Here is a 23,756-nt window from a genome sequence, read left to right on the forward strand (position 1 = left end):
CAAAAACAGACGTATAGAGGGGGGGTGGGGGCTGGATTGTTGTCCGTCGAGGATCATAACGTGTAATCTACAAACCGGCGACATACACAACCCGAGGTGGTGCGGCGCCAATCGCCGTTGATGAGAAAGTAAGAAATCAAGAAAGATCGAGAGGTAAGGGAGGGTAAGTAGGGGCTGGTGGTTGTGGTGGGGAGTAATGTATCGCGATCTAGCGCAAAACGTAGCCGGGACGAGTTCGACTTGTTTCGATGGGAATGGAAGAGAGTTTGCTTTTTCTCTTTCAACAGATATGTAAATTCGATCGGTAGGAACCTTGAACCGGGTTTTTCATTTCTTTTTTTTTCCCTGAGGTGTAAAAGATCAGGTCCAATGTTCCTCGTGGACCCTGTCCTTCGATCTCGGTAACCACAGCGAGCGCTCTGGCCCCGCGGTACTCACCTCATGTTGATGAGATATTGTGCCAATGCCACGGCGTCCGGATTCCCTGTTATGGTGATCGTACGATCCGTGGCACCTCCCTCCCTTTCCTCGCAGTTACTGATTCTGATCATGGCGCCGGAGATCTGACGGATCTCGGCGATCTTGGTACCACCCTTCCCGATGATACAACCGATCAGCTCGTTCGGCACGGTCATTTCGTGCGTCTGATTGTTCGCCGCTGGTTGTTGCCTGTTTGTATTGCTGGTGCGCAGCTGGCTGCCGGCAAGCGCTGCCAGGGCTGCGAAACAAACATTTTTTTTTTTCTATTTTCTTTTCCACGTTTGAAAACGTTTCGTGAACATGTATCGAGTGAGTAAATTGTACGGGTTACCGTACGAGAGTGATTAAGAGTTTTTGAGAGCGTTACCGATGCATCGACGAGATTTTTCCGATGAAAACGTGTACAAACACGACCCACTTCGTACTGTTTTTAGTCGGGTTTGATTGAACATTTTGCCAAATTTTTCTTTCGTTTCGAACAACGATCAAAAATAGTCCGATCATGGTCGTGTTTGGGTTTGTTTTTAACCAGAAAATTTTGAGGATCCATTAGTAGTGCTCTCGTGAGGATACGACGAGGAATTTCATTTTCTAAGAAGGAAACACTACCATCCCCGGATTCGGGTTCGGTTTTGCACGAAAGACTTGTACCTAACTACGAAGAAGATTTGTCCCCTGAAATTGATATTTTAAAAAGATCATAAATGTTTACTAAAATGCGTTCGAGGTCCTTCGATCTCAATCCTCTATGTTCAGTTATAAATGGAATAGACGATGTGACATTTGTAGTAACCGATTGGTCTTGAAACAATATTGAAAATATATCACTTTTATGTCTCGATTTCGCTAAAGCTAGCTTTAAACGTACGAGCTACGTTTAAAAAATATAGCACGCGACTGAAATAAGTTGTAACGTTACAGATTTCTCTGCAGACTTTACAAACTGTCCGTACAGAAAATGTATGAAGCTAGATCAGTGTACTTCAACGTAAATCAATCTTCAATTTCCAAATTTTTAACAAATGTCTGCTCGCAAAAGATCAATTGTTACACGTACCGATAGAATACCACTGCAATCGATACCGTTGAAATCATGCACGTTCACTCGAATTTTGTCTTACCTGCTGGATTAAGTCCACCAGTGTTAGCAGGTGTGGCGAGGCCTCCAAGGCCCAGAGCCGCGAGCCCAGCCAGAGGATTACTACCAAGTTTGCCCATCTGTAACAACGACGAAGAGATCCATCGCTCAACAAACAACACGTGCCGCCGCTAAACGATCGTTATAGTGCTTTAGGGGTATACGAAGACACCGATAAATATATATCTAAAAGGATGGTATTAATCTGCCTGCTTCCTCGCGCGTCTCACATTCGAGGATCGTTGATTAAAGGAACCACTGAAGACGTAAAAGTAAGAAAAAAAAAAAAGAAAAAAAAAAAGAGAAAAATAGAAAGAAATAAGGCACAAAGTAATCATCGTCCGGACAGTAAATGCGAATCGAGGATAAATGTTCTAGGTTCGATCCTCCGTCGATGATCATCCATCGATCGTCTTTTGGATTCTACGGGGTTGTCGTGTCGGCACGCGAACTTCTCGAGCAACGTCTGTTCCATAATCTCCGGCTATGATCTCGACCAGCAGGACGTCCCGACTTCCTGGGACCAATCCAAAAGCGTTCGTATTTTCGACGAGTGTTACGCATCAGGTGTAATCTGCAACTTGCTGGGTCTTCTCAGAGTACACCGATAGAATCGGATCGTACAGAGCATCGTGACTGGCGTTTCACGCGAAACGTAAGTGCCGAGCCTGACCGATACTGATTCGAACTTCCTGCTCGCTAATTCCGCCCATCATGCACGAACGAGAATCTCGTTCGGAGAACTCGTCGGTGACGAAAATGGATCAAATCCCGTGGTCACGACTGCGAATTGGAAACGGAACTGATCCGAAAGAGAGGAAACGACGAGCACCAACGAGAATTGCTCGAATCCTCGTGTTCTGATGATACCAATCGATGGTGTTGCGCGTTATAGTGAACAGTGGAACCCGGCTGGGAGGATTAACCATCGAGATAGGTGTCGATGACGAATACGAAAACTGGTGGAGTACGGTAACTCGTTTATTTGGTGTTTTGGAGATCGCGATGCGCTATTGGGAACCGGAAGTCGAGGAACCTTTGAGCATCGATCAAAGAGAACCTATCGGAGCTACGCTCGGTGGAACGACTTCGAGGGCCAAGGGGCAGAGATAGACAGAGACAGATATATGGAGGAGAGAAGAGAGCTCGTGACAGCATGCATCTACGTATCCGACTCGAAACGGAAACAAGACATTTTACAATGGTTCGGTTCGAGCATGCTTTCACACGACAATTCAATTAAACCGCTCCTGGTAATATATAAACGGTATTGTATCGTTTTCTTCGGGTATCTAAGTAACTGGTTATCCATTCTCGTTGGAATTAACGGTTGAAACGAATCTCGCGTCGATTGCTCGTTTCTACGAGCGCGTTCGAATTTTATTCATTATCCACCCGGGCGAAGAACAAAACAACCGAGAATTGAATGGAACGAGCTGACCCATTTTCTATTTATACCCTTTTGCGTATTAATTACAAGGGACATCCACTGGATAATACTGCGAATGGTCAATGTATTCTCGAGTGACTACGGAGCTTGAATCGTTTTTACGAGTCTTGACGAATTTCTCGTGAATTTATCTTCCGGTTTCGTACACGACACTGCGTTTATATCACTCGTGGAGAATTGCTAACCAAAGTGACCGTTACGACGATTTACACGAATTGTTTCTTAGAATTTCTTGTCTGTCTACAGTTGACCGTGATACTTGTTTACACGGAGAATATATCGTGTCCTGGTTTTATTTTCGGCAAATGAGAACGATACACGGGACATTATTTTTAACCGAAGTAATTCTAGTTGAGAAAATGATGAATTGATTTTTTGTTTTGCGAAAATAAGACAGACGAGAAGTATAGAATTAATTTAATAGAAGTCTCTTATTAAAAACTAACCTCGGAAATAAAACATAAATTTACTGTCTAATGTAATTAGATAATTTAATCGTATGATCATATTATGTAAGCTACGAATGTAAATACTACTAGATCGATTTTAGAAAATTTACTCGTATAAACAATTGACTTATCAATTAAAATAGTATCCATGGTAAAAGGACTTATCGTAAAGGGTTTAATATGTAAATTAAATAGTTTTGATTCTCAATTATCTAAAAATTGTCCCTGAACAGTTCGAGTCAATTTTTGCACTCTCGAAAATTTTCCAACATAGCTAACACATCATTAAAATAATAATCTCGAATCTTTTATAGAAGAAAAGCTCGAATTTTTACCTATAACTATATTTTTGCGTTTCCATTTGAAACTTGCCTCGAAGAATTTTTTATCCGCGTATTAGCACGGTCGAATTTTTTATTTGAAAAGGTATCATCCTACATGAAAGAGTATTCAATTCCATTAGCTCCAGATAGAAAATTGCATGGAGCTTTCAGTATCGTAAAAATTTTAATCAACGGTCTATTCAATTTCAAAGGTACTTTATACTATTTGATACGTATATAAAAATGATGGAGCTAATTCGTTATATTCGTGCCTGTAGCGTTCCAGTTATTAGAGTTCGAATTCGCCCAGCATCGTTCCCTCGAAACATTAATAACGACAAACTCGGAATTATCAGAAAACAACGCAACGCATCGAACCAATGTAAAACGTAAATCACAACGGAATCGTTCCGTCGTGTTCAAACGTGGAATAGAAACTGCAACAACTAATTACTACGATCGTAATGTCTGTACGTAAATGCATACTCATGGTGTATGATCTCAAACCAGACTATATGAGTTGAGAACAAAAGAAATAGTATTAAGAAAAATTAAGAAAGAAAAAAAAACAAAAAAAAAAAAAAAAAAACATTGCATTCTCTCTTACTCCTTGCCGTGAGGAGGATCGAGATGGCGGGGGGTAAAGATCTAGGATTCTCTTCGTGTATGTATAATTGTGTCCTAAAACATGAAAACCGAATGTATGATTGGTCTTCTATCTGCAATATCATCTAGACTAGCCTATGTGCACGCGGTATAATTACACATTACGTATACCATGTGTCTTCAAACGTTGCAAATGCCGCCCCGTAGTCGGATCGAAATCGTCTAGTTGCTCGAGGCCATATTTTCTTCGTCGTGAGCTTTCGACCTTCACGTGTCGGCTGTCCGTTCTAGACTGAGGCGCGCTCGCACCGGCATGCTCGCACTGGCGCGCCTGAGCGGCGCTACAGGACGCAGAGTGGTGAGGATAGCCATACGGCGGAGTGGGGACGAGTACTCGGCGACCTCGAGCGGCCAACACATTTCGATCCGACCACAGTAGATGTTCCACGCGAAAAATCGGTCAAAGACGCTGCGCAAGCATCGCTTCTACGTGGAACGGGAGCGTCAAACGGCGTCTGCGGTTCGTACTTCCGAAAACCAAAAGATCATGATCTTCGCAACGTGACTTCTACCCTGCTTAAGATGGTGGAAACGTGATGTCAGGGCAGCCCACCCTCGCGCGAACTTCTTGATTCGTAGCTAAAGAGAGTGCTGGAAGCCATGCTGTTCTAAGATAGGATGGCGAGAGGACAATGGACAACTCAGGACGAAGGCGAAGAAACGAACAAAAATGAAGAGAGAAAGAGACAGATAGAGATTGATAGATAGATAGAGAGAGTCGCCGATAGTACGTTTGGCTGTCGGCGTTGTTCCATGATGTTGCCCCGATATCACTGGTTTCGTTGTTGTGAAGTCGTGGCAACGTCCAATCGAACAAGCCGCGACGAGTCTGACCCCGACGAAGAAGGAAAATAGAGAGATAGACGTATGAGCGTGTGAAGTGAGATACGAAACTGGATTGGGTGGGAAGTTTTCTCTTGCGAAGCCGTGAAAAGCGAAAGCGTGTACGTACTTTTTGATCGTTTCAGCGACGTGTCTCGCTTCACTTTCGGTTCGTCGTACGTTTTTTGCTGATTGTTTAGTACAGATTCTACGAAGCGAAAAGTGATCTTGCTTGCGGATGAAGGTTTTACCTTTCGGGCGCACGTTCAAAGCGCATGTTTCTCTCGTTCGCTGTATGCAATGGAAGACAATTGAATCGCGGGCGAAAGCTATATTAAAACTGCGAGACAAACTCGATTCCGCATCGTTGGCGAACGTTTATTTATTTTTCCGTTGCGACGTACCGGTGAAATTAAAGAGAGTGAGGCGCGGCGTAATCTGTCCCCTCCCTCGATAGCAATGTCCGATAAGCGAAAGGTCAGTTTTAAGTATAGCTTCGATCGTGACGAGAGACAAGAGCAAGCTTACTGAAATAAGCTTGCACGGAGAGATTGCGATCGGGACGAGCGCGTTTTGAGCGTGACTGGGCTCAAACCGTAGACGGAACGCTAAAAGGTATTTGATTAGCTATTTCGATCAAAAATAGTTATATATAGGCACACGCTCCGTAAGAATGATAAATTGTACTACAATTTTCAAAGTTTCTTTCATACCTCCATGTGCTTTAATTTATTAATAATTTTTCTCTCTCTTGACTTTTACTTTTCATATACTTCATTGAAAGAAGCAATAATTTTCCTATACTAATATACTTCTTTTAATGTTTTTCTCAGATGATTAATTAATTTCTTGATTTTCGATATCAGATACAATAAGCACTAAGCATAGATTTGATATTTTAATTTAGTATTGCAATCAAGTTGCAACGATCTTGTGTTGTAAGATACTTTTATAAATTAGGCTGATGAAAAACTTCTGTGTCAAAAATAAAGTAAATACCAGCATTGAGTACGTTTAACCTCCGCCTCGGTTTGTAAGTATGATTAGTAATGTTTTCAAGTAACTTTGTTATTCCAAGTTAATAAATTATTTTTAAAATTGATCAATACTTATGTACACTTTATTCTGGTCTTTAGTCTCAAGTTTTCGAAAAAACTGATCAACTGCTTGTATGTTGTATTGCATTAATTGCATAAATAAACTGAGGGTTCTCTCAAACGCATTAATTATTTAGTATCCATGTATAGTCTGTTCACAGACAACGATCTCTACAATTCAATCCCAGTCTCGGTAAAAAAAATCACTCGTTCTGATCGTGGTCTCTCTTTGACAGACGTATTAACGATACACATCAGAATTAAAGTAAAGCAGGCGCACGTACACATTTCTGTTCAACCTGATTCGTCTTTTTCCAAGCTTCTACGACGAAATAGTTACTCGAAATTGTACGCTTCGATCGTTTTCATATCTCAACGATAAACCGTGTTCCCCCGTGAAGGAACAATCGAACCGTTCGAAGTGGGGCAGGATTTAAGTGGGTACAGAACTAAAAGGCATCTGATCAGATCGCGTCGAGAAGAGCAGAACGTAAATAGAAAAATCAGAGACAGTGTACGGAGGACGAGAAGCCAAGAAGTATACGTGTTCTGTAAGCCGAGAGATAGACAAGAGTGTTCATATCAGGCAGACTGAAAAACTGAGAATATATCAGGTGTTGGGGGTGGGGAGGATCGTGGAGAGAGAGATAAAGCGCAATGTAGTAATAATATACCTATGTAATCTACCTTTTCTCGTGCCACGCATGCATACTGGTCTTTGTTTTGTTGTACACCTCGCTTATCGTTCGCGTCGTTGTTGTCGACCAACCTCATCCCCCAATGTATATATGTATATATAAATATATCAGCTGGCGTCTCTCCCGGAGCGACGTATCTCACAAGGAAAAGAAACGGGAGGAACGAAACAGAAGAAGTAGAGAGAACAGAGACGAAAAAGAAATTATAGGAAGGTATCGAAAAGGAGAACTCGTCGGGCCGCGGACAAGTGACAAAGGCGGCGTGCGGTTGTGCGACCAGTCGGCCGACATTTTCTCGTTTAGCGTGCCCGGTGCGTTGTTTGCGTGTGTCCCTTGCCATCGTTGCGACAATTCGAAATCGTGGAAGTCGGGCTCCGTGTCAGTCGTCGAAAAGCGCAGAGAAACAGAAAGCTGGAGACCCGTGAAGGTGAGAGACGCAACGATACGCCACCCTGATGGACATGGATTAGTTTGCCAGCGCGGCCGTCAGATGGCGCGACTCGACGCGCATGCGCGATACCGCGGGAGACAAACGAGTCCAACGACGCGTTTCGTGCGCCGAGTCAAGATTCAACGGATTTATTCCCCCAATGAAACGTTTTTACAAGGGAGACAAAATTCGTTTCGGGTAATGATCGAGAAAATTTCGAAAACATTCGATCGTGTGCCGATTTTTTGTCCGCATTACGGATTGAAAATTCTGACCCGAGTCGAACGCGGAGGTTATTTGAACAAGAGACCAAAGGGTTGGGGGGAGCCCACGAAACGCACCCTTCGAATAATTCAGTCTGTCAACAAAGCTCGGCAACGAGAACGCGCGCGCCGCTGTTTGCGCTCCACCCACGCACAAAAAGAGTTCCTAATTAGCAAACGTCGGCGTTAAAGCCAGTAATTATGTTTGCCGGGCGTCGTTTGCGCCGACAGATAGAAAATTCAGAATCAATTGCTTCTGCAAACGACCCTCCCCACCCCCCAACTGTCACCGCGCTATCGTTGGAGAAAAAAGTCTTGAACACGCGAATTTGGAACGCTTTCGATAGGATAACCAACGAGAAAACGATACTAAATTTTAATAAAAAAGAAAAAAGCGTCCAACAGCGACTTATAAGGAGTTATTGAGTCCGAGTCGGATCATGATACTTGCAGTTAAAATTGTTGACAGCTTTTTCGAATTTAACAGTTTAAAGAAAACGTGATACTATTGTTCTTATAAATTTGGTAATTTGAAAATTGATTTTCTGTTCATAGGGTGACTTGAATTCATACGTGGAAAAATCGACGCGTTACATTTACAATATTACATGTACTTCATTGAGATCCTACCTTGAGAACAAATAAAATCAGTAGCTTTAACCACTTGTTCTGGCATATTCGTTGTATTTGAATATTCTCATCATCAGTCTACGTCAGACTGCTAACGAGGTTAGTTATGATTCTGACGGAACACTGAAATCCATTTCTCGAAAAGATTCGAAACTTGGAAACTTTCAACAGCTTCAACTGCAAGAACCTGGACCATAAGCGTCTCAAAGACGATTCGTCATAGCGACTAGTCCCGAAAACGAAGGTTTTGTTTGCGTTTTGTTCAAACTCGCTCTATTCAGAGGGCCAAAAGTCAGAAAGATGCGGTTACATGTATTATTATAATCGTGTCTCGCGTTTCATTTCCATCGTCCGTTGCAAACTCGTGGCCCTCTAGCGGAACCAGACTGAAGCGCAACTCCTAACAGAGGGCAGCACCGATTACGTTCATCTTATCCGACTTAAGGCCCTCAACGACGCCGAAATGCACCGTGTATGCGTCGCGACGCTATCAGGGTGGCGTTTCATGGCACGGCATCGATCGATCGGCCAAACGACTCAACTTTGCGAGCAGTTCGTGAGCAGCCTGAGCGGCGCTACGACGGCCATTTTGGAAACTCGCGACAGCTGAAGGATCCGTGGTCTCCACGGATCCAGCGACACGCTTACGACGAAGAATCCATCGTGCGACCCGTGAGTTAGCGATCATGCTAAAGCAAGTTCGATCGTACGGGAGAAAACCTCGCGAGCGTCTTTCGGGGCCGCGCGTTTCGTTTAAGTTCTTCATCAGCGGTGAAGAGTTCCTCCACGATGATCGTACCAAACCAAACCAAGGGGTTGATGGTAGAGCTTTGACGTAACATCGTGACACAGAAATCGGGGAAGAGAAATAAAACGAAACGTCGCTGTACCCGACGACGATAACAGAAACGCGACACGATAGGGGGGCGATTTTCGGTCCTCTTTCGGTGTCTAGATTGCGGTGGTTTGCATTCGTGTGTGGACTGGTCCTTGTCTAATACGATTCTTGCGAAGAGTATACCACGGTCGTGGATAGAACGCGCGACAAATAGGATGCCACGAGCGCGCGAACAATTTGCACGGCAGATTCTATGTTTTTTTTCTCCCATCTTTCTTTTTTTTTTTTCATTGATGATTTTCCTTTCTCTTAACGGAGATCAAGGTTTTAACAAAGTTCAACGTTCAACGTTAGCGAAAAACCAGGACGCAACGAAACTCTGAAACCGGCTTCAATTGAAGTCGCTGCCCTCGAGTCGTTAAACTTCAACCGCGATAAACAGGTTTCAATCGACCACTTGACGTTTCGTTATGCCGGCGATTTGCATAATACTGCGGTGATTTCAATCTTGCAGCAACAAATATCTGTCCAGTGTATGTTTCCAGCGCGCACGCAAAGGAGAAACGATTCGAGTAAGGGTACAATACCGATCATAAGTTTAAGACCGCAATTATTGCTTGAAAAATTGGAACTCGAAACGAATTGCTAATTTTCTCGAGGTGTGAAGGTTGTACGTTATCTTTGTAACGAGAAAGAAAGAAATTGCTATTTTCACGCACGAACGATCAATTACTTTATTATTATTTGTAAGAATTGTTTTTCTCCCATTTCTCTGTTGATCGTGAGTTTCTAGTTTCTTTTTCTTTTTTAATTTCCGATTGTCATATTTTTCTGCTTTTACTAAATTAAAGGTTGTACATTCAACGAAAGATTTAGTTGTGTTTTGCGTTCCTAGAGTGACTGTATATAAAATGCCCTATTTTCTTATCTTCCTTATTTAAAATAACTCATGCGTCAGAGGCACTTAATTTCGTATAATAGATTACGGTATTTATTAATATGTTTCTGTACGTGTACTTTGTAAGTACGCTATTTGTTTGTTACAATTGTAGTATGTTGACCGATTTGATCATGTATAAAAATCTGATAATTTTAAGGTAATTCCTTTAGTGTATGTTTTTTATTTGTCCCAACCAAACCTAATTCAGGCCAAATTAAATACGTACGCCATTGAAGAATACGTATGTTAGTCCTATATTAGTATCATTACTATAATTATGGTGCTTAATTTTTAATTATACCGTCTGATATTAATTTAGACGAGATACCTGAATTTAAATGTGTGATAGAATGGTTATCGAGGAATTATTCTACGTGCAAACAAATGGGAATTATTTATGAATAGATACAGTGAAGCTAAATGGTAATTGTAACGGTTTCTTTTTTTACTGTACATATATAAAATGTAAATGTACTAAGAAAGGCGGTCTTAAACTTATGGTCAACAATATATACAGGGTGTTAGATTAACGTTGCCAAGAATTTAATTATTACAAATATTTTGTTGAATTTTTTTGGAACGATCAGATATCTCTGAAAATCTTAGCAACACGAAAAACTATTGCTTGAAATAATGTCTCAAATAGTGCACGTATAAAGTGTCATATTGATTGCAAAATGTATCTGACAAATTTATTTTCTCTCTCATTCGTGGTTTAGGTTAAAAACTAACGAGAGTGAAAGTTTTCTGAAGTAATAAAAGGTTCGGAAAGATGTTTAATTATTATTTAACTCGACCTATTCGAACACCACGAGTATCAAAAAAAAAAAAGAAATTAATTTTGTTTGCTTTAATATCAGCTGTTTAACCGATCAATTCACAGATTACACTTTTTCGAATTATCTCGTCTTGCTATTTTTAGTACTCGAATTATTATATCGTGTCTCTTATTGCAAAGATTGTATTTGATCGTTTTCATTGTAAAATTAAAAAAAACTTTCACATCGATATAACAAATAAACTCGTTAAAATTTCAACTAGCAAAACTAATGAAACACCCTGTACGAAAATGCAACTGATCAATTACAAAAGGTGTAACGTCGAAGGAAAGTAATTGTTGCTGGAAAAAATTCCACTGCACGAAATACAAAATCTGCGACAACTTCAAGAACCGCGATCGATTTTAGTTTCTAGATTAGGAATTCGTATCAGTTGTAATTCCTAAAATTTATACTAAAATACAACCGAATTGGCTAGTTTCACACGATCGATTTAACTCTCCTTGGGAATTCATATTTTAATACAAATATTTTGTTCTTGAAATTGGAAACCAACATCGCTCATAATCCAACGTGTAATTGCGTAAAATGTTCAATTTTTGCGAGAATCAAACCATAATTTATCATCATAAGTAAAATTTATCCGTATATTAAACAATGAGAAATAAAAGGTATCCGTTTCATAACTCCCTGAAATACTTTCGAAATGTGAACGGAACGAAAAAATTGAATCGAAATGGAAAACTTCGGTGTTAAATTGATCGTACAGAATGCTTTAACCGTTTTTTATACGACGATAGCAGAAACAACTTTGGAATCGGTAAAAATAACGGACCCGGTTGCCGACGATTCGCTCCTGTTTCCTAGCAGTCGTGCTTATCGCGCGTTTTGTACGATCGTGTATATCTCATGTCGCATGCAACGAATTAATCTGGGCACCGTGAAGGACGGCAAGCGGTTTTTTTCAGGCATTAAACCCACTACCAATCGCAAGCACAAGAAAGGGAGAGACACAACACCGAGACCTCAGCTGGGAGTACATCAGAAGCATTGGTGAACATATATGTATATATGAATACGTATGTATATGTATATGTACGAGTATATGTATATGTATATATATATATATATATATATATATATATATATATAAATATAAAAGAAAAAAAAAAGGGGAAATGAAAAATCCAGAGACGGCCGATACACGTAACAGACACGTGCGGTTCACATAAAAAGCAAAGCACGTACCAACGCGTGACTTCAAGGAAAGTGTCGGAAACTTCATCGACCAACTACGATCGACCTTGTCGATTCATCGAACGCAGCAAACACGCATACGCGAAACTTCGTTGCCATCGATGCCGTAGACAAACTACTCGAGGACGAACAGAGAATATTGCGAATAATTCAGTGATCGCGGAAAATGTTCGCTTCAGTTTCCCATAGATTCTGAGGAACGCGAATTCCTCGTGAAGTCGCGCGATTTGGAAACTCCGACGTGACACGCGCAGCCCCGGGTTAGGTTTCTTAAGGGAGAACACGCTCGAGGGTTCCCTTCAAGAAGACACTCGAGCCTCTAAATCTCGTTTTCGACCGAGAGGAATCTCATTTCCCCCTGGACGATTCCCTCGAAGCTGCACGGGTTACGTCGAGCAGAAAGCCGAGGTGTTCAGGGGGATCATGCAAGTGGACGAAGGTTGGGTAAAAGGGTTTCCTAGGATGGGGACCAGGTGGCCTATTCAACAGTGGAGCATTCCGGTACACGCGGGCAAACATTTCTACGCGACGTTGCGACATTTGATGGAAACTGGACGCTCGAAATTGGGACGTGGATTATTTTAGTCGTTTGGTATTCAAATATTTGGTAAGCACTCGATGTATTTTGAAGAAACATCGAGTAGTTTGTAGGTATTCGAATGCTACGAACGCGAACTTTGAATGTATGCGTAAACTATGAATGTTTTATGGATATTCAAACATTACGAAGAACTCAAGTACTCGGATATCATTATTCTCATAGCTGAGTATTCGAATACGGGTATCGGAAATATTAGTGGAATATTCAAGTGCTCGAATAGCACTATTCGAATACAATTATTTGAATATTCGAGTACTCGAATATCACTATTCGAATATAATTATTTGAATATTAGAGTACACGAATATCACTATTCGAATACAATTATCTGAATATTTGAATATACGAATACTGAAACATCATTCTTACAACATTCGAATACTCAAATACCAATATTCGAATATTAAATGAAAATAAAGTTTGAGAGGAACAACGAACCTTAAAAAACTTGATTCATAGTACACATCTCACTATTCGAATACAATTATTTGAATATTCAAGTACTCGAATAGCACTATTAGAATACAGTTATTTGAATACTTGAGTATTCGAATATACGAGTACTGGAACATCATTCTTACAACATTTGAATACTCGAATACCAATATTCGAATATTGAATGAAAATGAAGTTTGAGAGGAACAACGAATCTTAAAGAACTTGATTCATAGTACACATTTCTCACTATTCGAACACTGAGAATATCTTGATACTTGAACAGTACACAAAATATATAAATTACACCGAGGAATATTTCAATCGTTGAAGTGTTCGAATATTCGCATATGGAACAATCCGACGAGTAAAAGTATTTAAATAGAAAATCTGGTATTGACCACGATAAAGATTTGAAGTCTAAGAGGTGAAAATCTTTAAATTTAGCCGTGGAATGTAAACATAACTTTCCCCCCACTTGACTACCGGTAACTTCTAACCAATCGAGAAAAAAGAGAAATCCTTTCACGATCCGCAAAAGAACATTGCGATCTATCTAATACTGATTTTCACGTAACTTTGCACGAATGTTTATTGGCCCGACTTAAGAACACCATATTTCGTTATTACTATTTTCGTACTTTAACAACGAAATCACTCCTCGTGTAAAAGTCATTTAATTCGTGCTTACACACGATTCTTAAACTACAAAAAATTATTCAAAGGCATTTCAAATAAAAATCGTCCAGTTTCTCGAGACCTGTAGAGCAGTAAGAGGAAACTGTTCGAAAGAAAAGAAAAAAGTAGGAACACATGTCCCTACCAATATACACACCTCCAAAATTGTCACAACTTTTATCCAAAACATTTTTCAATCTACAAATAAAGACTCTACGCTAAAGTAACGGTTCCGACATAAGGAGCCTCTCACAGAGTCCATCAATAGCAACAAACGAAAAACCTCGTCGTTTTGAAATTAAATCGATGAAGATTTGTGCAATTAAAAAAAAAAAAAAAAAAAAAAAAAAAAAAAAAAAAAAAAAAAAAAAAAATAAGAAATAAAAAATACTAAAATTCAAAAATACAAAAATCAAAGTATTACCTCACGTAAGGATCGTTCTGTCCAGATTTCCATCAATTACCGCGATCGTCGGGGAGGGTGCGGAGGGGGTTCGGTTGTAATCCGAGTGGAGCACGGAGAGCGTGTGTAGCGGGTGAACGGGGGGGTCATCAGGTGGCTTACGGTGGTGATCGAGGGGGGTCAGAGTAATAGGTCCGCTCGCGCTCTGTATACACGTGGTTGGTTGTGTACCGGTTGGGGTCTGGTGGTAGTTATTCTCGTGGGGGGTACGGGAGAGGGGTGGATCACGAAAAACAAAAGACTTACGGCGTCTGCCACGAGGTGTGCGGGCGGGAGGGCTGCCTGCAAGTGTCCACTCTTCAGCAGGGGGTCGGCGAGGCCTGCCACGCTGGCGTGTAAGGGGCTCGGGTGGAGAGGATGATGTGGGGTCGTAAGGTGGGCCGTGGATAGGAGTGGATGCCCGTGAGAAGCGGCGAAGGCCGAGGAGGAAGGGTGGGCCGCGAAGGGCGAAGTCGTCAAAGTTTGGGTGTTCAGCGAGGGCGGGGTGGGCCCGGCACCGGGCGCGGGCAATGGCAATACTGTACTTACGTCCGAGTGGGCGGGCACCGCGTAATTACCCTGGATGGTGTAGGCTTGCCCACCAGCCAGGATCACTGGCCCACCAACTTGGGGTTTGGGGCGATAAGGGATCGTGGCACCTTTGGGAGGGGACTGAAACAGAAAAGAACACACGCACGAGTGCGAATACACCGATCCGAGATCACTAACTTCTCTAGCTTCCGGTTTTCAATACGGTAGTACGTCGTCCTGGTTCCAATGACCGATTAGGTGCAATTGGTACTGCCCCTGAGAAGTGGAACCATTTCTTATCTAGGCTTGAACCGATCAAGGGGCCCCTACCAGCTCTCCCACTAGAGATCTGGACGATGTTTGGAGAGGATGAGCGAGGATTGGTGAGTGACAGACATTCTGTGGAGGATATTTCAAGTTTGAAAATTGAAGAGTGTCATCGAGTCTCCAGTGGGATATCTGTGGGACCTCCTTGTGAGTTTTCTGCTTACAATGGTAATATCTGATGCTTCCAGGTGCAAGTTGTATATAAATGGTTGAAAGATGGATCAGTCGTGTAAGAAATTGCTCTATCGAAAGAATTATTTCTTGGGTAGTCACACCTCTACGAATTAATCAATACTCTGAGTAAACAATAAGCGGCTGAACCTGCAGAGTTATCAGATGTCCTCGCAGGAAACTATTTCACTAACTATTAGTTAGTTTTTTTGGAACTACCTACATTTCTCTTAAATTGCTGAGCATTCTTTCTGCTTGTATTACCAACACGTCCCCCAGAAATCTAATGCAGCAATGTCAAAATAATTGTTCAAGAGGATATATAGGTTGCACCTGGAAGTCGCAATGCTTAACAAGTTCACAGTCCGCGTGCAGGTCTTTTGCAGAAGCTGTATGGTACCATTAGTGCGTTGATGCATAATATTTACGAAGCAAGGCAGAACGTTTATTGCTTCGTAAAGCTTATCACCTCTCCTGTAGGTGGTATCTTGTTAGCAGACACGGATTGTGAATTTGTTAAATCGTGTTCTTATGTCTGTGTATGCTAGATGGAAGGTATATAGTGCCTACTTAGACATACTCCAACAGTATGTGTTCGTTAGAGCGATGTGCTTGAGGTTCTTAACAAGCTAGTGTCCCAAAAGTACACAAAATCATCTCTGAGCACTTGATTACAGAGACGTACTAGTGTAATACGGTCACATGCTGTTATTGTAACGCGACCATACTTTTTCCATCGAGTATACAATGCACGATGCAGAACACCCTTGAGACGCTACTTTGGTTCGCTTTCTTTGAAAAGTGTTTTCAAGCGTTTCAAACGTATGTCACGAATGTTCCAAACGTATATTATAAGGGTATTCTACATCGTCGTGGATTTTACACCTGGAAACGTGGCTTTAGAGCAGTCGCAAAGCAAACGAAGGATCCGGATTAAAATCCTTCGATTCGGCAATCCCATCAGTCGATTTTATATATTTTCATTATAGTATCAAGAACTTGTTACTTGTTACTAGTTATCGTATTTACATACGAAGGGGACGTTTTATCGCTACAATGACGTGACATTGACAGTGGGTCGGAATCACTGGGATATCTCTGTCGCATAAATCTCACAACAAATAATGTTTTTGAGCTATTTTTACATTCATTAGTTTCCTTCCCGACATGCATATCAACTGATGAGTTTCCTTGTTTAAATAGACACACGGTAAAACAGGATCGTCGTACAATCTGGAAGCAAGTGATTCCTCGGGTTGAAAATAAACCTTGTCTAATAACAATTTTGTCGTACGAATAATTCAATTTGTAATGAATTGTAAGTGCTATCGCATTTGACAAGAATGTTGGTATTTCGATACATTGGTATTTAAATTTACTTGAAAATCACACCCTGTTTCTAGATGATAAATATCAATTTTGAAATAAAGATACTTTGGTACTTAATGAATTAATTTTTCGGACAACTTATACAGTTTATAATTTTTTTCACTCATTTTCGAACGAGTAACCACTTCCTTTTTAGCTATACTGCAAACTGTACTCTGCCCAGTGTACAAAAAGTTTCTCAAGACTATGGATACAAACTTAACTAGTTGGTAGAACTCGTGGAAAGAAACAAAGGCGATATTGAGTTTTCCAATTTGTAAGCCGATCGATCCCCGCACGATTCTACGTACCGTAGAATAACCGATTCCTCGTATTACCATTTGTAGTATCTAGATATATATTACGAATATCCGTAATTTCCGTAATTGAATAACAACGATGAGTCGGCTTGAATTAACATAGAGACGAAAAAGAAATATAACTATGAGACGTCGATGCAGGTAAGAGGAATATTAACAAGCATTTACGGTAGCTCGAGATGTGTACCTCACTGCGAATATAAATAAAAGTAATAATACTTGCTAACTCGCGAAACTCTCGAGACATCACTCATCCCACATTATGCGCTCAAAGAACCATAAACTCGCTGACTATATAATCGAATGTCTAAAGGACGTCTACCTCGTCACTTACATTTATCACAATTTTTGTTTCATTTTCTTAAGCTTCGCCAACCAGTCAAGTTGGTATCTTACATTTATCATAATTTTGGTTTCATTTTCTTGAGCTCCGTCAACCAGACGAGTTGTTATCAGCGATCCCAAAACGGTGTACAACAAACTGTACAAATTTAAGCTTTCAAGCTTCTCGAACGTTTCGAGACCTAACGGTCACAGGAACCAGGACGACATTGACAAGAGGACGTACTACCGGGGTACGTACCTCTAGCATAACACAGCAGATGTGATATATGCACTGCGTGATGGCCTCGCTGGTGCCAGATATAGTTACTGCACGTTCCGTCGAATTGGGCAGCATCTCAGAGGCGACTTGAATCGACGCGCCGGTCACCTCGCGGATCTCCTTGATCTTCGAGCCCCCTTTACCGATGAGGGAGCCACACTGCGACGCGGGCACGATGAGCCTGAGCGTGATTGGCGGCCTCGGTACGCCGACGCCCCCCTGGATGTCGTTGAACTGCGAGCACCATTCCTCGAACTTCTTGCAAATCAACGTGAACGCTTTGAAGATCGAATTCGTCGGTCCTGTCACGGTTACTATTCGCTCTGGGCAGGATCCGTCAGAGATGTTGATCTTTGCGCCGGACTGTAACACAGAGACAGGGTCGCGTAAAAAATGGTTTCTTTGTTCGTCCACGTGACTGACACTTAAGATTCTCTATGATCTCCTAACCGAACAAAAACGGGATTGAAGTCGATGGAAGAATAGATTCGAAGATTGTCATTTTGCTGCCAGTAGATCCTATTAATTAGTTGCCTAAGGTCGGTCGAAGTCACGCCCACTGTATCGTTTGGAAACGCCCATCATATTCACTGATCAGTTTGCCTCTGAGGGCGTGTCTGCAGAAAGACAGATGGGCGTGACCAAATGTGGCGGGGAAAGCCTCGAAGTGGTCTTGGATACTCAAGTGACAGGATCAGGGACAACACGAAGAGAAAGCACGATCTTCGAATAGACTCGAAGATTGTCATTTTTCTGCTAGTAGATTCCATTAATTAGTTGCCTAAGGTCGGTTGAAGTCACGCCCACTGTATCGTTTGGAAACGCCCATTATATTCACTGACCAGTTTACCTCTGAGGGCGTGTTTGCAGAAAGACAGCGATGGGCGTGACCAAATGTGGCGAGGAAAACCTCCCAGTGGCCTTGGGTACTCAGGTGACAGGATCAGGGACAACACAAGGAGAAAATACGATCTTCGATGACAAGATTTATCAATATGCTGAATCTAAGTTGTACTTATTAATTACTGAGATATGAATATGGTATATTTATAGCACTTCGAAATATTCTACAATTGTAAACACATGACTTTGTATCTTCATCAAGACCTGTTAATCTTACAAATGTTTTCCAACATATTCCAATGTGCTATTTATTAAAATTGAAACACTATAATGATTTCCAAAAGCCCCATGTGTACATTTGGAATCTTAACACATTCCAGACCAGCATTACCCAAACAACTGAACGGACCAATCCTCTGATAAAAGAAGAGGACAAACGGTCCGAAATGTGTTAAAATATAAAAAAAAAAAAAAGAAAACGAGGGATAAACGTTGTAAGACATCTATTAGTTACCTCTTCGCGGAACCTCTTGACGATCTCTCCTTTCTTCCCAATGATGCTTCCAACCTCCTATAACAGAATAAAATGTCGCCATTAGAGTACAGTTCGTAACATTTAGAACGCCTGGACGCACCGCGCAACCATAAACTTTGAAATGTGCGCTTGATTACGCGTTTGAGTTACTATACTCCCAGGAACTGGGCGACGTTGGTAATCGGTCGTAAATACCAGCTGGTCGAGGGCCGGGTAACGGTCGCCCCCGGTACACCTTTTCGATGAACTAATGAATTTATAACGCCTTTGACGCGCGATAAATTCCGCGTTTGTAATACGATTACGAAAGACAATGAAACAATCATTTCTGACACAATTTCCATCTTTCAGAACGACGCGAACGAACGCATCGATAGCGGAAATGCGTTAAACGTTCGTTGCAAACCGTGATATACGCGTGCACTTGACACATGAAAATCACTCACCAGCACCCAATTACCCGACTAAATATGCGGGACGCTCTCCAGCAATCAGTTTCGTGCGTATATCGCTGACCAGGGCTCGATCGGGAGTGATTTTCATGACGCATACCGATGTTGCTTCGCCACGTCGGATTTTACGCCTTCGAATGCTGTCTGCATTTATTTTGCAAACACAAACACACGATGAAAGGCGAATCCACTCTGACTCCGTTTGTTCAATTTTGACGTTACGAGACAGGTGACTGATACGAAATAAAACAATAAGAATACGCGCGGTTATAATACGATTTGAATTATTTCGGATAAAACAATTTTAGAGACAGCCCTAATTGCAGGATCAGGGCTGTTACACGGGCGAAACGTCAGTGAAATTTGATCGAATTTAAAACGAACTTAAATAGTAACAGAAAAGTAAGAACGAAAAGGTAGAACTAAAATGATCGAATTTAAAAACACTGAATGTATTTTCGAGTTTTAAATTAGAGACTATTTATTTTACACGATGAAAGTTCAATTTTGTATTGCATATATTATACACAGCTCCTTTCACGAAAACGGTAAAGTCTTATATATAATTACTCGTTCCTTGAGACTAATAAACACATATTTCACGATCATTTTAGCGAAGCTCCTAAATCTCCCAAGTACCTTCCATCGTTCTCTGTTTGCAATTGCAAAGTATCAAACAAGAGCCTAAAATTGTCGTATCGAGCCTCTCCTTTCCCCTAAACGCAATCACCAGAAAGACTCCCATGAAACAATAGCAACAACTCGGTCCAATAGTCCCGAAGCAGTCGTTAACGTTATCTCTTCATCGCTGAGACTTTCGGTACAACCCGAGGGACACGGTTGGGCACGATGGCGCTCTTGTTACTCTGCAAGTGTCCATAAAGAGATAGTTAAATTTATCGGGGAATCTTTCGGATAAATCCCGCGTAAACGTCCGCTAATCCTCATCCGAATTATGATCACGAGGCTAATTTCGGGGGCACAAAGCGGGCCGTTGCAATAGGCATTCTCTCTTTGCGGAACTCGACAAGACCGCACGCGGGACATGGTGTACTCGAGCCTATAATTAGTTGCGTGTTCGTAGCGCCTCCCCCTCCGGTGTCCAGCCAGATCTCGTGTCTTCCTTGACACGCTCTGACCCCACGATAATGTCACCGCTTAGGCTTCTGGGCGAGCAGGTATGCGCTCGTGCGCTTCCCTCTAAACTTAGATGGTGGCTACAAACTCAGGCTCGTCGGCCGAGATGCCAGGCGTCCCGTTCCTCAGGAGACGATGCCGTGGACGCTCCGCGTATCGTGCTAAATTCTTCATTTCTCCAACGAGGAGGATCGAACCGAGCGTCTCGTGTTATCTGCGCGCGAGTTTGCGGATTGGTTGGCCCGGAATCTCGGTGCTGTTGACACCGACGGAAATGTTGATCTTTGCAACGCGCGAACCAGGTCTGATTATTAGATAACGGGCAACGTGTCATCTAGACAGCAACATGGGGGGGGGGGGGGGGGGGGGATCGTAGACGAGCGATTAAATATTTATCCGTCGTGCAGACGTAAATATGTTGCTACGAGGCGATGAATTCTCGAGAAATTTCAATCTACAACCGGTCGAGATTCTATCGTTCTCATTGGCAAATAAGATATTCTCCGTGATGAATAAATCCCGAGTGTAGCAGCGATCGATGAATTCCCTTTCTTTTTTTTTTTTTTTTTAATTTTTAGTTTATGTAGTTTTCAGCTTGGTGAAGCAGAGCGTGCGATGCTTTCGTGTGGCGTGTGTGGTATTTTTCGGGCGCGATTTTCTTTGCAGACAGAATCTAGAATCTTGTTTCTCAGTCTCAGAAATTTACCATTTTTTGTTAATCTTTTCTAATCCGTGTATAGTGTTTTCTGGCGTAGACACCACACGATTATCGCGTACACGCGCTACGAAAATAGTTTCCAAGTCGTAAACTCAGCTCTCTTTTTCGCAAAAAAATTCTATTACACATAGAGTGTGGTAAATGAGTTTCACTGATAAGATACAACCATTTGGATCGAGAACCGTATCAGCTAAGGACACGACAGTGATTGTCTCGCTATAAAGCAATCGTTAAATGGCTGCTTTTAAAGGTCGATTGTCGTAGGTTTAATCCTTGGCCTGTCCGTCATAAAGAGTGACAATAAGTCAAGTAACGGTGCGTGTTGCGTGCAAATCGTATCGGATAAGGTTACAGGTAATCTGAGCACACATTAGACGAAGATTTATCATCCTGTTGTTTCGATCCAGTCCTTGGAACTTTGACTTGTGGTGCTTTTGTCACGATAATAATAAACGCATTTTACATTTCACAGTTCGCGCAACATTAGGAACTTGTTCAAATATTCGAGAAAACACATTGAAAACCATCACTGCGAAACTTTTCCTATGAAATTTCACAAATTTCATAAACCGTTCGGGAATGAAGCCTAGGCTGTTAAATAACTTACGGAAAATTGTCTAAATTGAATTAAATCTAAATTTCAAAGGTATCGCATTACCAAAGCGATGGAAATCGAGACAGAGGGAATGATTAAAACAGATACTATTTTTAAGCGTCGTAACTGAATTTTAAACGCGATAAAATTGAATTCCACGGATGTAGATTTAATGAATCAGGGCCAGAGGGAAATGTTTCTAGCAGTTGCAAGATTTTTCGTGCAATTTCATAACTCAATCAAGTCACAGCCAGTGCGCGCGACAAGTAAGTCGTTAAGGTTGAGTCGAGAGGTTGGCAACAAATCAGAAAATACGAAACTTCTGCGAGGAGGCAAATGGAGTTTTTTCCACCGTAATTGCGCCGGTCTCAATGTCGCGGTTAATTAAAACGTTTAATGTGAACAACGCAAGGAGAGTAATTACTTCAAATCCCGTACAAATGACTAATTCTGGGCGAGCCAGGGCGATCAAACGAGGGAACTGGTCTTTGAAAAATGTAAATTCGTTTGTTGTGTTTAATTCGCAGAAATTGAGCCGCATTCGTCGCGTTTGCTCGCACACTGACCTAAGTTTATCAGGAAAGTAATTGTCCCGAACTGTTTTTCACGACGCGATGCTTTGCCAACAATCCTCATTAGCGCGTTTACTGCAAAGTGGATTTCATTAAACTTCTCGTCAGGCAAACTGGGTTCATTTGTAATCTATATTCTTAATACAATATCTTTATCTCTAGTAGTTCGACAGAAAGCTGTCGCAGAGAATCGTTGGATTTTTACGCAACATTATTTGTATTTGCGCTCGGTGCATAAAAATATGTCGCGGTAACCTAAACATTAGTGCCGGTCACGTTCGAACAACGTGCTGATAAATGTTAACGCTTGTATCATTGGAATAAAAAATGTTTTTTTTTTTCTACTTTGTACATACATGCATTTTCTTTACCTTCAGATATTATTATTATCAATTTTGAAGAAAGACAATATTGATAAGAGCCTCTGAATTTTTTTTTCGTTCCAATTTTTTTAAACGTAGCATTTCATATATTCAAATCAAGCATTCAAATTGTATTCGAATAGTCGAGTATTCAAACTATATTCAAATAGTGAGTATTCAAACTGTACTCGAATAGTCAAATGTTCAATTTGTATTCGAACAATCAAGCATTCAAATTGTATTCGAATAGTCGAGTATTCAAACTATATTCAAATAGTGAGTATTCAAACTGTACTCGAATAGTCAAATGTTCAATTTGTATTCGAACAATCAAGTATTCAAATTGTATTCGAATAGACAAGTATTCAAACTACATTCGAATAATCGAGTATTCAAACTGTATTCGAATAGTCGAGTATTCGAATTGTATTTGAATAGACAAGTATTCGAATAGTCGAGTGTTCGAATTGTATTTGAATAGACAAGTATTCGAATAGTCGAGTATTCGAACTGTTTTCGACTAGCCAAGTATTCAATTTAAATTTGAACAATCAAGTATTCAAATTGTATTCGAAGAGTGGAGTATACGAATACTATTCCCCAAATATTTGACTCACCAAACAGCCCCAAGACTCAAATACAGAAAACTTCGTCAAGCAGTCCCCAACCCTTAACGAGCCTCGAATTATGTTCGTCCACTGTGGAAATCACACGGAATCGTTAGTTTCTCGTACTTCGGGATCAAATTTACCAGATACTCGAGAAGACCGCGTAGACCAACAAAATCCCGAAAACGAGCATCGAT

General features: G+C 41.2%; 1 protein-coding gene across 6 annotated transcripts in view; it reads right to left on the reverse strand.

Annotated features, from left to right (window-relative positions):
- Positions 1–23,756, reverse strand: part of Mub (poly(rC)-binding protein mub) — a 137,255-nt gene that overhangs the window by 10,292 nt on the left and 103,207 nt on the right. For 4 of the 6 annotated variants that reach the window (XM_076319295.1, XM_076319296.1, XM_076319297.1 and 1 more), the window contains exons 3-7: positions 19,095–19,151; positions 17,717–18,100; positions 14,684–15,088; positions 1,602–1,698; positions 439–718 (exon numbers count right to left, since the gene is read on the reverse strand). In XM_076319295.1, coding sequence (XP_076175410.1) covers positions 439–718; positions 1,602–1,698; positions 14,684–15,088; positions 17,717–18,100; positions 19,095–19,151 — 1,223 coding nt within the window. The remainder of the gene's footprint in view (positions 1–438; positions 719–1,601; positions 1,699–14,683; positions 15,089–17,716; positions 18,101–19,094; positions 19,152–23,756) is intronic. The other 2 variants (XM_076319300.1, XM_076319299.1) reach the window with 1 other exon arrangement.

Source organism: Ptiloglossa arizonensis, chromosome 8 (genome assembly GCF_051014685.1).
Source record: "Ptiloglossa arizonensis isolate GNS036 chromosome 8, iyPtiAriz1_principal, whole genome shotgun sequence".
Lineage (NCBI taxonomy): Eukaryota > Metazoa > Arthropoda > Insecta > Hymenoptera > Colletidae > Ptiloglossa > Ptiloglossa arizonensis.